Raw genomic sequence first — 15,606 nt, forward strand, 5'->3', positions numbered from 1 at the left:
TGCTGCAGCTGTTTCCATGGAACTCTCTCTCCCTCTCGTTTGCTCTCTCTCTCTCTGCCACTCCACTCTCTCTCTTTCTCTCTCTCACACACACACACACACACACACACACACACACACACACACACACACACACACACAGTGTTTGAAAGAGGATTCAGCTGTGAGTCAATCTGCAACCAAATGCAACTCAGAGAGAGAACCCCTCGTTCTCTCTAACAGACTCTTCTCCTCTCCATCTCTCCAGCATCACGCCCATCTCATCATTTTTTCCCAACCTTATTACAATAATTTCTTAATTTATTCTAAACCCCAGTCACAACAACAAACCCACATTCAGCACACTCAATTACTGTGATTTTGATACACGAGCACCACATCAACAAGAAGCACAGGAACCAGTGTTTTTCCCTCAGCCTTATTTTGAGTGTATGTGGCAATCAGCAGTGCTCATTACACCTAGCTGCCCTATAAAGATGGCACAGAAAAAAGTCCTTGAAGGAGGAGGTGAAATAAAAAAAAAAAAAAAAAAAGAAAGGGAAAGATGCTTACCGAGGACTCCGACACGATAGTTGAGAGTGATAACGATGACATTTCCGTAGCTGGCCAGGACGCTCCCATCGATCATGTTGCCAGTCCCCTCCATGTAGGATCCTCCGTGGATGTAGACCATCACAGGCTTGGCCCCAGTATCTCGTATGTCTGCAAGAGCGGCCATCATTAACACATTCACATTGTCGTCCACCCACTCCGATCAAGGGTCAGCTCAGATTCAGATACAGCAGATACAGAGCATGGTGGCCACAAACAGACAAGCTGACGGTCACCTCTCAGATACCAGCTGTAAGGATTGTTAGAATATATTTTGTGAAAGTGTTAAAAAGAGATTTCAGAGTTCATGAAGCTGACCTTGTTGCCTCCACTTCTCTGGGTTATGAGAGGCCATCTGGTTTTAAAGTGATAAGACATTATAAAGGGAGGGTGAGATATTGCCTGAAAAAAGGTCTTCTCTGATCGGGGGGAAACGGAGGCAACAAGGAGCAATGTTTTGCAAGCGCGGGATTTGTGGCACAGAGTATGGAAGTGACCTCGGCTCTCGTGAAACTCAGAAGATTAGAAACACACAGGTGTTCAAATCCAACAATAGCGACTTGTCTCTGTTGACCTGATAATGGGAAAGGCCGAGGTCATACTTCCATGCAGTGTGTTACATATCGTTAGGAGCCGGCTGGAGCCAGAAGATCTGGACTGGATCCAAACTGATGACAGCACCACCAGGGACGGACAGAATTGAATAAATAAGACAGTATTTTAACTTAGCGGGATCAGATACTGGGGGAATCTTTGTAGGTGAAGGATAGACCTGTATTGAAGTATCTGATCCGTATGCATACGCTCTTGTATTTTGCAATATCATTCACTAAAGCTTGTTATTAACTTTAACTGGACAAATCCTGAGTCTTATTTCGGATCCTGAGTCTTATTTCTCTGATCTACCAGTAAACGAACACTATTCAGAGTGTAGTGACCATAGAATTGGAGTCAGATTAAGTCTGACCTTTTTATGGCATCATCGGTCACATTTTTTGTATAAAATCCTACAGGATACAGTCTGCTGGCCTACTAATAGAAATGGAGGCAATAGCCGTATACATGTCAGCTCTATGGGAAACAAATTAATGTCCACTCACACACACGTTGAGTTCAACTCCATTATAGTAATTGGTCCTTTACCATATAAAATATTTATAATATAAACCAAACTATTAGGGTTGCATTTGGTTTCCCGTTGCCTTCCAGGAGGCAGACCCACTTTCCAATAAACACACGCAAGAAGCCATTAGGGAGAATAAAGAGATAGGTACTCTGACACATCTCCTAAGCAGGGAGAATGCTAATCTGGCTTGACAGTGATGGGGAAAATGCACCGGCTAATTAAACAATGCTACCATGCACCTCCTTTTTACACAGGCCTATCTCTGGGCAACAATTTATTTGCACAGTCTTGCTTGGCATTGTAGGCAGTTAAATTTGTGCTTCGGTTTTGGTAAAATGTTGTTTATTCTATTCCCGAAGCAGGGCTTGATATTCAGCTGGAGCAACATTCCAGCCGGATAAAGCACATCCAGAGGTAGAGGGAAGAAAAAAGCCTCTGTTTGAGGAATAGACTGAATTACTGGCTGGCTAGCTAGAGCTGGGAGACAAGACAAGAAACTCTCTCTCATTTTCACTCCTGCTCCCCCCGCGTTCTGTGTAGCTTCTCGCCTTCCCCTCCCTCACTTTGTATCGCTTTCACTCACAGACTCTCCCCTGTCTCTCCCTGTTTCTCTCCCGCCTTCCCTCCATCTCTGTCCAACTCCCTGCCTCTCTTTTTTTTTCCTTAAGCCCTGAGAGTGGTGAGAATGAGAAGGGGTGGGAGGGCAAAAAGTGAGGAAAACAGAGAGACAGAGAGAGAGAGAGAGAGAGAGAGAGAAGGAAGATAGAAACAAAGAAAGGAAGAAAAATAAAAAGGAAAGCAAGGAATAAAGATATAAAATTAAGAGGGGAAAATCTAAAACAGAGAGAAAGCAATGGGCTCAGATTTAAAAGGGTTGTCTTGTATTCTGGTTGCTATGGTGACTGAGAGCCAAAATTCAAAATCCTCAAGAACAGCTAATCGCAGACCACATCCTCCACAGCCCAATCTGCATCCATCTGCAGGCACTGCTCGTTGTTATGCACTCCATCACATTAGCATGCCTAACACCGAGGACAACTACTTAAATGCATTTTGTAGAGACACGGTTTTTCTGTAAACCCCATAGCAGAGCTCAGCCTTGATTCACAGGTTGTTGTTGTTGTTTTTTTTTTTTTTTATTCCCTTGGTTATTCAAGGCCCTGTTACGTTTAAAAGCAAAGCAATAACTTGTATGTGATGTGGACTTATTTATGGCTTTCTTTATCTTGCTGGTATCTGAGAAGGCTACACAGTGAAATGTGATTTATAGCTGACACTTCTCTATGCACACACTTATCTTAGACAAGAGGGGGGATGCATGGGGTGAGAAAGCATGAAAGGTACAGTCAGAGAGAGGAAAAGAGGGGGCAGTAGAAAGGCAGAAAAAACAGCATATCCTACACAAGGTACTCAAACAAATAGGCCACAGAAACAAGGAGAATGGCAAAGAGGAAGACGGAACAGGGGGCAGAAATAAGAAAAAGAGATTAGTCATGTCAATGTTATCAGTCACCTCTTTTGTTGATTCACATCGGGTCTCCATGACAACAGTTAAATAGCTTAGGGAGAGCGATACAAAACATTGCAGCTCCACTTGTTCTAATCTGTTTGTTGACTTGATCTGATGCGGGGGGGTGTCACACAGATGTGATATACAGTTCTCACAGACACTGATTTGTGTCAGAGGAGAATATAACAGATCCCAATTGGGACTTTGGTTGAAAATGAGAAATAATAATCCTTTCTAGATACATCCACATGTGGGTTGCAGCACAGAATGACTAGAGGTAATAAAGTGAGTAGCTGTTTTTAACCAATCAGATCAGAGCTTTATCGGTTGCTGCAGACGGCCTAATGTGGTGTAACAGGTGACTAACTCGAAAAAGCTGCCTCCTGATTCTCTAACTTCTCCGAGGCAAACACATCATTACATCAACACAAATATTCACAGCATCACAATGTAGCACAGAGCTCTGTGCTAGAAAAGAAACAGAGATAGATTCATTAATGCACAGACTGGTATATTTGCAATAAAACTCACATGCGCAACGAATTGGAAAAAAAAAAAAAACAAGAAACAAATGAACTCATGATGATAAAGAAATCTGTGCGTGATAGAAATGCAGATGAAAGCTGATGTGCAATGAAAAGTGAACTGAACAGAAATATATACGTATGTATGTAACACATCATTTTCTCATATATTTCTCTCAATCAGATCATGCAGCATCTACAATACAGGGACTTACACTCCCAGCACATATCATACAAACAGAAAATAATTGTATCACAGTAGAGAAAATGAATAATAAATCGGCAATAAATAAATGAAAAAGCCTTTTTCACTGCACTGGCTTAAATAGAAGGTTTGGGCAGTCATACCTACAAATACATCACAGGGCATGCATTTTAGCAAGCCCGAGGAGCACAACCTTTCATAGGTGCATCACGGTGGCTCTGGACTGATTGGAGTGTCAGTGGGAGGCATGAGTCAGGCCTGAACTGAGCCTCTAAGCGTTGCTGCTGCAAGTGAAACCCACCAGGAGGGCTGGGAGCACTCGTTCCCTCCTCCTCTATCTTATTTCCTCTCCCTCCACTGTACCTCCACCTTTTTGTCCTTTGACTCTCACTCCATCGAAAACAGTCAGTCATATATAATATCTGACGTTAAGCGCCCCCAGAAGCGGCCTTGACACTCTGGAGTGGGACAGGACAAAGGCAAGTGGAGATAACTGTCGGTGGCATTCACTGTGTCAACACTTGGTGAAACATGATGGCTGTCAGCGGCTATCAGTGAGGTCTGAGGTGGGGGGGGTGACAATATCCTGATGTGGCAGGACATGACATGCACCCTACTGTAGTGCTCTTGTCAGGCCAAGCTTCACGCTTCACTCATGACAAGTCCATTACTGGCCATGTTCACATTTAAGAAGTGCATTTAGTTTAACTGGGGAGCTCCTTGCAAAACAGGCAGTGTAATTACACCAAATTATACAGCAGCTTGTGCCGTCGTACAAGTCACTGACAGTATTCTGAATGTCACCAAAAGTCTGTTTAATATTTCCTTTATACTGAATTAAATGAGCTAGCACTGTGTGTGACTGGGCCTTGGGGGAGGGGGGGGGGTGGGGGGGGGGGGGGGGGGGGGAAAGCCTGAAGTGAAGGAACACAGTAACAAATGTTCCATTTAGGACTCACAGAAGACAGGGAAAGGAGACCACAAAGAAAAAAATGCTGTTGCATTGCTGTTCCTATTTTAAGCCAGTGGACTTTCAGAGCCTGCACATGATCAGGAGTGATGGGATGGGCAGGAAAAGAGCACCTTACAGTTGGAGGATATCAGACTCCAATGTGTTCTCCACAACACTTGACATTTCTGAGAGCAACGGAGGTATGACTTATGCATATAAAGAAAATCTGAACATGGCACTGGGTATATGAAAAGGAGATGTGTGTGCCTCTTCTATGCGTCTTGACATCGCTACAGTAAAAGCAATGGGAGGAATAACCTTTGTGTGAAGGTGACTTCCTGCTCCCTCGCTGGTGTGTTAAATATGATGTTGGCAAAAGGGAAGACAGAAAGTGGTGTGTATGAGGACAGAGAGGAAAGAGAGGCGGGGATAGATGCCGGCTGAGTAAAATGAAAGAGAAGACACGGTGAGGAACCTACAAGGCTATTAGCCAAAGCCCCCTACGGTTGGCCTGAATCTAGATGAGAGGAGGAGGCTGAAGAGGTGCTGTCATCTCTAACAGATAGCTGCTTACTCCTTGAGTGAACGAACACTAACCCTTTAGTCTTTCAGGGAAACCTGCTGTCCTTGGTGCAAGCCACAAAAGCTGATGCTATACTGTACAAACCCACTGAAGGGTTGAGGACAGCACACCAATAAACGCATAACAGAAGAGCACACAGCACAAACCACCTCAGAAGTGCTGTAGCACTGCATAAAGAAAGTGAATTAAGTCAAAGCTGGTCTCTGCTGTTGAATCATTCTCTAGATTTATCAAAAGCAGCACGCTTTTACATGTTTTATTACATGGCCGAAGGGGGGAAATAGATGACAGCAACAGTCTGGGTCTTCCATCCTTTGAAATGGCTCCAATGATGCCATTGTGGATCAGTCATTAGCAGCAATGCTTATCTTGGAAAGAAGCTGAGGAGCAGCAGCCTTCCAAATATCTCTGCATAAATGGACTTCAAGGGGCATGATTCCTCAACCCTGCCACATCACAGAGAATAGGATAGCGGCAGAATGGAGAGAATGGTGTGTGAATTGCCCCCACTGTCGATTCGCCAGTCTCCAGCCTGCCTGAGCTGAGCTGAGGGCTTTGCTGGATGGGGATCCAGTCAGGCCTGTGCAATGGAATTAATGGTAATACCCAGGCAGGTGGAGCTCAGCTCTGCTCCTTGGCACAGCAACGATGGAGAGCTTCTCTGGGCGGGTGGGGGTATGCGTGTGCATGTGTGTTGTCTATTCCGTGCTTGCTTCTAGAGCTTGGAAGCAAGCATTGTTTATGTGTATAAGTGTGTGCATGCTTCACTGGTTTAATTGATGCGAGTGTACATGTCTGAGTGTGTGCACCCTCACGCTGGGTGGAAGCATTCCTCCTGATTAGAGCTAGAGTCTCAAAGTGCCAAAGACAGACAGACATACACACACATCCCTTTTTCATCAGTTGGAAAGGGCCAAGGCAGCAGTGGTGCGAGACACTCTAGGGGTGCAATAGGGACGCTGCCTCTCTCGGCTTGACACTGGGCACAGTACCTCGGCACCACTGCCATGTTCCATCTGGGAGATTTAGTTCCTACACAACCTGACTTCCTCTACTTACATGCCCACCTTTATCTAACAACAGCAGGTGATTGAAAGCTTGCGCTGCCACCCCCCCTTTTTTTTTTACAGTGCAATAACCACCTCTGTAAAACTGAGTCTTGATTGTGGGCCGATGTAAATCACAGCAACTTGGCCCACACCCTTGTGTTGCTGGAGGAAGTGTTGCGTAGAATTTGAATGTACTTTGGGGGTGCCAGGGGGTTGACTGTTGCTGCTCAGACAGACAGGCGGACACACAGAGGGACAAATAGAAAGACACAGGAAGAGACTGACCGACTCAATGGCTTAGAGGGGGAGCCTTGGGGACAGCCAGCGGACAGAGAGAGACATACAGTATAAAAAAAAGGTCATTATATATATCCTACATATTTCATTTTGCTTATCTCCTCGTCTCAGTTGAATGTTTTTATTGTCTGTTCCACTGACTTTTTATTGTACATTTAAATATTACTACTCCATTACATATGTTACTTACATTTCTTTGGCAATGCGAGAAATTCTTTATTGTTCACATAAAACGTAGAGAATATAAGATCGTGTCTGGAGGGTTATAACAGGTAGGAGGGCTGCTCAAATATGGCGGAGGGAGGGAATAAGCCCAGGATAGACAGACTGCCAACTGAGACAGCATGGTAATGTTGGGATGAACAGACTGAGAGATGGAGGGGGTTAGACAGAGAAACCAGACAAGACAGCAGCTCTCTGGACTGAATGAGAATCTTGGATAAGAGGCGCATCAACTAAATGGCAAGAGAGTGGGAGTTCTGCGTGTGCTCTGATTCTACTTGGCCTTTAACTTGAATACAAATGTTTGATTTTCATTGGTAATGCTTGCATTACATTTACTGTAGACAAGGAGATTGCTATTACCCGCAATAATAGTGCAGCCACTTGTGAGAGCAGTAGTATGTAAGACAGCTTACAAGGACTTTGTAGTTTGTGCAGTGTACTCGACCATCCTTCAGTGAGGAGTGAAGTTAAGTCTTTTTCTCACAGAGGTAACAGGGGGGGAATTACAGAGGGCTGTCTCTGAACACTGGCTTTAATGTGTTGGCCCATGGCACTTCAAAACAGACACATTCACCAGAACAATGAAAATCTTCTGGATCATGTTTAGGGATTGATGGCCAACTTTGTCACACATGCATTAGTTACAGTGCTGTGGCAGAGATTCTGCTGGGACCGTATTGTGCTTCTACGGCGATGCTCTGTAAATAGCATTAGTTGCGCTCAGTAAAGAATAGACTTGTCACATTTTCAGTGAGGCTAGTCTTGCACAACAGCTTGAAGACCAAGCCACTGTGTGCACATGCAAAGACTTGCCAGACAAAGGGATCGGCACTTGACAGCAATTTTGAACGGACTTAGGGCTACACACACTGACGCATGTGGGCTTGCTTGAGGGAAGACAAACATACACGTGTGCACGTATACACGCAGTCAAGAAGAAAACTGAAGGTTTGGCTTCGGTTGCAACAGCTCGCCCTGGGCTTGAATGAAGAAACACCTGTGTGTCAAAGTGGTGCCATGGCAACGCTTCCCGTTCTGTGATCAAGGCCAGTGTGAGGCTTCTCTGTGAAAGAAGAGTCCACTGGCAAAGAGGAAGGAGCTTCACTACAAACCCTTAAACATCTGGAAAGAAGCCTGGCCAGTCGGCCTCAGCTGGGTTTAAAACCCAACTCAGGACCCACAGCAAAGCTGGCATTAATTGTGCCAACATTCAAGACAATTAAGTGAAAGGATATGGCGTGACATCTCAGTTTTCCTGCTAAGTAGGAGGTCCATATGCCCTAAACATGGGCTAAGGTCCCAAACCACTTCGCTCCAGCATATAATCTTCTTCACCAAATATACACAAAACGTGCAAAAATCTAATATGTCCAACAAACAGAGTAGAAATCAAGGGCTTAACCTTGATACCAAAAATCATGCTTGCATCATCTGCCCTACTGTGGCAAAAGAAGACGAGGGCGGGGCGATATCAAGGGTTTGATTCAAATTCAGAGACTTAAGCCGTTTCTGTTGCAGCACAAGAATCGTCTCTCATTCTAATCTCGGCAGAGATCCACCCTGAGCCAGGAATATCCCAAGATAAATATGGAAAGTGAACAATGTGATTGCTGAGCAGCAACTTCCCATTTTCTACACCTCTCGCCTCTAATCCTCTACAGCAGCACTCCTGAACTGCCGCTCCTCATCTAAATCTGCTGGCAGACCTGGTGAACAGTCTGATATTACACTGCTGCTCCACTTCCCCTCTGTCATTATCGCCACAAATACAGCTGCTGTGGCCACACCTTAACAAGAGTCTCTCACCACTGCCTGTGCCCTTGTAACAACAGTTTCTTCAGTCACTACGTGAGATATTAAAATGACTCAACACAAGCTTGGTTATCTAGACAGCTACTAGATCCGATCTGACTCGGAAGCCAAACACTCTACTCAACATCTGAATGTTGATGCTTAGGAACAGAAGACCTCACGTTCACTCTCTCACACTCGAACATTTGATCAAAGACAACATTATTTTACAGACTGCAATGTGACAGGGGTGCTTGATGATTGCATTTACAATTAGAAACAAAAATAAATCAAACATAAAAACCAAGTGATCAGAAAACAGAAAAAACTCTAGAAAAAAAAAAAAAAACATGCACCATCTTTGTTCACCATGGAAAATACCTTCATCTTCATCACCGTCGTTATCCGATAAATCCTCACCCTGCTTTTTTGCATGGGCCCCTGTTATTGAAGCAGGGAGAGACATAGAGAGGCACAGGGAAATTCAAAATAGCATGTTTGGAAACACACAGATGGGAAAAGAAGAAATTCAGTAGCAAGCAGTGTTGGAAACCACATGTGAATAATAACAATGTTAATTTAAATACACAATTCCATCAGAAAATGTGTCAAGGGCATTTCGTGTTAACACTCACTCATACAATAAGAGAAAAATAAACATTTTTTAATAGTATACAAATAAAAAAAAGACTACACTAGGAAAAAAAATCAATACACCTTACAGAAGGTAACTTAAACAAACCTCCACTGTTATAATAGCTTATTGAGCAGAGTCATACACCACGGGCAGTTTCAGATTTTTGTTCTTAGATTTTTCAGGAGAGCCCTCTGATTCCAATCCTATAAGTTTAGGTAAAAGCACTATTAGCTTAAAGGTCCAATATGTAATATTTGTACTGTAATAAATCCAAAAATGACACCAATGCCTCATCAGATATTAAGGAAACATGTTAAACTGAAATACTATCTTTTCTGACAACAATGTTAATGTCAGTATTTTTTCTTTTTGAAATTTACATTCCGTGACGGAATTTATGTTTATGTTTTGATCTGTGTGTTGTTATCAACGGCCCAGTTTGACAGGCAGGCCGGGTTGCCAGATATACCTGTAAAAATGTAAACCCAGCGCGCTACAGCTGTAACGGTAGTACAGCCATGAAAGCAGCAAACAAACTAACAGGATCAACGGAGATAGATTCTACATGACATTAAAAAAGAAAACAGCATGTTTCTAACAGTTGCGTGACCAGAGATGTAACAACCCCCTGGTAAATATTGGAGATGTATTTGAAAGATGGAGACAGCTTGGATCCCAAAAGGACGCAGAGTTGGCTTATTTTCTCCTGAACAGGTAAGCATTAGCTTCAGGCTAATTTATCACAGCTACTAGGGATGGGCATTTTTTTGTCATTTCAACATTTGTGTACTCACATTGAACTATATAGCTAGAGTACCCGAGTTGGTTATTCGCAAAAACAATTGAGACAGCCAGTAAAGTGATCCCGACTGGTCCTGGCTAACGCCGCCATGCTAACCCTGCTAACGTTACCGGGAGGACCAGGCATGCGGCCCATGGCTGTTTACAACGTGTAGTTCAGCAGCTGGAGCCGACAACGGTGAGTTATTTTCAGCCACGAGAGGGGGGCTGTAAATTGGAAAGAGAGGACTGTGAGTTTGCGGTGTGTTTAGCGATTGTTGCTGTAATTCTAAGCCAATGAAGTGTGTTCCGTCGGCAAGGTAGTGGTATTTTTAGCGTTTCGTATTGTAATTCTAAGCCGAGGAAGTGTGCCTGACTGGCGTGTGGAGAGGACAGTGAGGTTGTTGTGTTTTTAGCGGTTCATACTGTAATTTTCAAGCTGAAAAAGTGTGTCTGTCAGTTGGTTACAGAGCTCTGCGTGAGCACGGGCTTTTATGACTGTCAATATAGCCAGCATCTACCGTTAGCTACTCCGCTGTGCTGTGGAGTAATGTCTGGCTATGTGAGAAAAGCGTCTAGCAACATTGTTGTGAATGCTGCGGTCCCAGCCTGTCAACCTCCGTGAACCCTCGAGTCTGAGCAGGAGGGGGCGGGGGAGACGACTCTCCAGTATTTTGAATTGGTAGTGCAGTAACTATTTTAACCGCTAGCTGCCAGTATTACATACAATATTACATATTGCACCTTTAAAGGATTGTTGCAAAAATGAACAACCACAACATAGAACTCTGATTGGTTTTAATTGGATTTTGGAAATGGCTTTATGAGCAGAGCTTTGGTGTGTTTAAACAAGACTTTAGTGACTTTCTATTGCTTCTATTCTCTCTGGAATATGCGCTTAACATCGGTTTCTAATTTTGGCATCCAGTTTAGGAGGCCGTAAACAAGGCAAATTAAATATAATAACTTCCCTGGAGCTGGTAGAGATTTGAATAAATCACAAGATCGTGTGTATCATGTATACTCAGTGATGTGTGCTTCAGCTCATCGTTTTGCCCTAAACAGTAGGTAATATGCTGTTGTCCTTGTGCGCCATGTTAGTAGGAAAATCAAGCCCCCTAGGGTGCCTGCACACCATGTACAAATGTGAACAAGGCCTATCATAACCTACTGGTTGGTTTGATGTCAATGTATAATAATTTTTAACGCCCACTAGTAGCAGGGCCTCAGGATATCAATGCTGGTTAGTCAGTGGGTCAGTCCCATCAGTCCATCCATTCAACAATCCATCATCTTCTGATAATAATTCTTTTTTAAAAGGTATTTTTGGAGAATTTTACAATTTTGGTGATACCCTGACCTTTCATCTCTTAACAGTGTCAGTTCAGATTTTTCTCCTGAGCAATTCTTGACACAGTAAATTCAAATGTTTTCGTGACCTTGGACTTTTCCTGTGGTGCCATCACTCGGCCACTATGAATACAAATTTCGACTATGAATACAAATTTCGACAGCTTCACAGTCCCTCCCCCCTTTCCGCTAAAGCCCAAAACGGTCTCCTAAGCCCCTCCCCCCACAAGGGAGAATGTGTGCGCATGAGCAGTGATTGACACGCAGTTAGACACCCCCCTGGTCCTGATTGGTGCATCTGAACAGGGAGCTGTGGATTTTTGAAAATGGCACTACAGGCTGTAGGTGGTGCCGGAGGAGCCAGATTTTTTTTTTAATTACCTGCTTGATGTAGTTCTACTCAAACATAGGGTCAGTTTGAGCAAATATGACAGAAAGTTAGTTTTATAAGGCTTAACTACTGCCTCTTTAAGATCAAAATCTAATGGGCTGACTGTCATGGAATTTACTAAAGCTTTCACGATTTCCATAAAATGTCTAGCGTCCCCACAGTGTTGAAAGTAACATCAGCTGTTCCAACATCATGTGGATGTTAAGCCGTCATCTACTTACTACATTAATCATGAGACGAGATGCGTCAGGTTCTGGTTGCCTCCATGGCTAAACAATTTCCTGGGAGAAACCCTGTACTACTTTAGTCATCACAAGATATTTCCTCTTTTGCCACCCTTAGATCAAATTAAACTTTTTCTTCAAGGCAATAGTCTGCGTACCATTACATTTGCTGTGGATATTCATGGTCCCTGGAGGGTGATCCACAAACAAGTGTTCGGTGAAATAAAAGAAATAAGTCACATGACGCACTCAGGCCCAAATACTTTTTCAATGATCACAATGTCAACCGTTACATTTAATATTTCCTTATAAAATATTTAAAATAATATTTTTGTCATTCATAAGGGCAAGCCTGTCAGTCAGGGCGAGTCAGAAGCGATATAAACCTGTTTGACATAGGCGCTAGTTAAACAGCTTTTTTCTTTTTTTAAATGCACCGCCATGTTTGAACACCTCATCCATTGTTAATGTGATAGATGCAATATATTGCATAATGTAACAGGCTATGTGTCTTGACATTTACTGAGTACATTCAAGCTCTAAAAGTGGAGGAGCTTTTTAAATTAGTTGATTCCACAGTCTGCATGGTGACCTTGTTCAGTCTAATAATTTGTAGAATTATACAGTTTATATTGGCTGCTATATGAGCTTTAGACAGGCAAACATAATCATATGACTAGTACAACTTCTTCTGTTTCATCCTGTCTGGCAGTATCAGGTTCTTGGACTGATATTACTATACAACCAGTTGTGGAAGTTGTTACGGAAGGTTGTGCTTTTGTATAAGCCTTTGCAAAGGGTAATGTGAGAGCCGCATCCTCTTCAGTCATTTGTTAATGTAATCAAAATGTATAAGCCATTAACAACATACAGTATAAAAGGCTTTTTGTGCACGTGTTCCCTTTACTTAATAGCAATCAAGCCAAATGATAGAAAATGGTAGAAAACCCATCATGTGGATAATGTTCAATTGGTCAGAATTTTGTAGCACATCCACTTTAATAATTCAATTCCAAAACAACCCTGCTTAATAGAACGCAAGGGGCTACATTGATGGGGATGTGTTGTTTCCATAAAATACCATCATTTATCAGTTCAATTCATTATCAGACGTCAAATTGCAGCGGTTCACTATGAGACTGGATGTTACAACTATGGAATGTTCGTTGCAACAATTGCCAGAGAATGAGCAGAAATATTCGTGTTACAAAGTAATAAGTACTACCTAGAATGTGCGCTTGCACATATTTGATTGGCCAACGCAGTGCCGTGTCGTTGCAGCAAAAGTGGAGCCAGACTCCACTTTTTCAGACGCTGTATACTTCTGAAGCCCTCTGTGCTGCCAGCAGAGTGATCTCAATTGAAGTGAAAAAGGGGCATGCGTTGTTTCAAGTGCTAGTCAGTCTAAAAATGGCCTTAGTATCAGAGTTTGTCAGGTATGGCAATTTAAAGCTGAACAAATTTCATAGCAGCACCAGGTCAGTGAGGAGCATCTTCCTTGTGTAGGAAGTGACTCTCATTAAGCTCTCAAATGTCATGTCTCTCTCGGAGCCTACAAAAATGTTTCAAACGAAGATGCTTCACCTGCTGAAACAGGCTTTTTTATGGCTTGTTAGTGATTGCTGTTAATCCAGCATTCACTGAGCCGTTGACATGGTAAAACAGTGATGTTATTGAGTGATAATGCTTCAGACAGGCATAGATTGGATGGCAGGTGTCGACAGGGAAGCTCTGTCACTTTGAATTGTGTTGTCTGTGAGCCTGTGTGTGTCAAATGCTGGATCTATAATAGGAGCTGCAAACGTGACATCTGCAGTGACTCAGCAAGCCTATATTTGACCTTGCTTTTTTATGTGATGCCGCAGCGAAAGAGAGTGACATTGAAATAAAACTACGACTTTCTTTGCATGGACGGCCTTCAGGAGTCAACATTTGCATCTCTTTAGAACAGGCGGCATCTCTAATAACAGCTTTTATTCATGTTCCTTGACAAGTAAAATAGAAACCTGTCGCATTTATCAAATCAGGTTCAAAGATGTTTAATGGGCTTACTTGTTACATAAAGGCTTTTGGAATGTAACATTTGAGCAGGATGGAATTGCAAACAAAAGACTTAGTAGTTGGCTGTGGAGTTTTACATAAATAAATCCAAGCATGCACACAAACTCACACACATACATACAGATGTAGAGTGCTCTCAGCCTCTAGAGACTACTTGAATGAATCCAGAATTCACTCAATACATCGTGGAAGGGCTAAATGTTAACTGCCTTGCCTTTGCTGGAAAAAGGTTCGCTGACAATAGATGGGCCTTAGAGTTAAATATCAGAAAGGTCAGGATGTGGAAAGGGACTTAGTGAAATGTGAAATGTTGCAGCCTTGACAATTTAGAGCAGTTATATTCAGTCTCTAATCCTCAGGTGGCCATATTTCTCTTTCAGAGTGCCCAGATCCGTCTCTCCCCCTGTCTCTCTGCTCTCTGTGTGTCTCTCTCTCTCTCAATCCTTCTCCCAGTGTAGAGGTTAAGGAACAGCTTGGGAGGGACACATAAGAGAGAATGATGGAGAATGCAGCTAAAAGGTTAAGGAGGCTGTAATCCTGCAGTAAAGGACAGCCAAAACTCACACTGCGCTTCAGCTGTTCCCAAAATAAAATTAAAAAAACAACAAGCCAAGTTGTCTTTCTTCCTGTCTACAGCTCGATAATGGAAAGAGACACGTTTAACAGAGACCACAGGCTTCGGAGTATAGTGGCAGCCTCGCACACTGGGGTCTCTTACATCTGTTCTGGACACCTAATGAACCATTTATTCCCTATATTAGCAAAAAAGACGACGCTGCACAAATACCTTAAAAAAACAATCAGACTTTCCAGGGTTCAGACTTCTTAATCTTCTGAAAGACACAACAGTTATTTAAGTAACTGCTGCACCACAGCTGAATGCATTATTACTGATTTTAGATTGATTCAAAGCCTTTGAAAGTTGGAACAATGCTAAGGTATGTAGCCTTCAACAGTTGTTGGCAGTAGCACACCAAGAAATGTACTCAAATCATAGAGCACCTTTAACCTCCATGCCAAATACTAATGCCACAATCCCAAAGATATTCAATATATTAGCCTGAATTGCAAGAAAATGTATATAAAATGATGCATTTCATAGTACAGCCATAAAAACCCTTGACTGTATAAAAATGTGGACGTAGTCTTTGTGAGGTCACCCATAGGTTTCTGAAGAGCCAAATTGAAGCTCAAAGTGGGTGGCTACCAGTGGCTCTGGACGTTGCCATCTTGGCAGTGCCTGATGTTGGCTAATAGGCAAAGAAGTGGGGCGTGGATGGAGCTGAGGTGGGCCGAATCAAGCCTACAGT

General features: G+C 42.9%; 1 protein-coding gene across 3 annotated transcripts in view; it reads right to left on the minus strand.

Annotated features, from left to right (window-relative positions):
* Positions 1–15,606, minus strand: part of nlgn3a (neuroligin 3a) — a 129,415-nt gene that overhangs the window by 80,883 nt on the left and 32,926 nt on the right. The window contains exons 4-5 of one of the 3 annotated variants that reach the window (XM_028589084.1): positions 9,235–9,294; positions 553–702 (exon numbers count right to left, since the gene is read on the minus strand). In XM_028589084.1, the coding sequence (XP_028444885.1) occupies positions 553–702; positions 9,235–9,294 (210 nt within the window). Of the gene's footprint in view, positions 1–552; positions 703–909; positions 1,101–9,234; positions 9,295–15,606 lie in introns of those variants that run through there. The other 2 variants (XM_028589083.1, XM_028589082.1) reach the window with 2 other exon arrangements.

This window comes from Perca flavescens, chromosome 10, assembly GCF_004354835.1.
Source record: "Perca flavescens isolate YP-PL-M2 chromosome 10, PFLA_1.0, whole genome shotgun sequence".
Classification (NCBI taxonomy): Eukaryota; Metazoa; Chordata; class Actinopteri; order Perciformes; family Percidae; genus Perca; species Perca flavescens.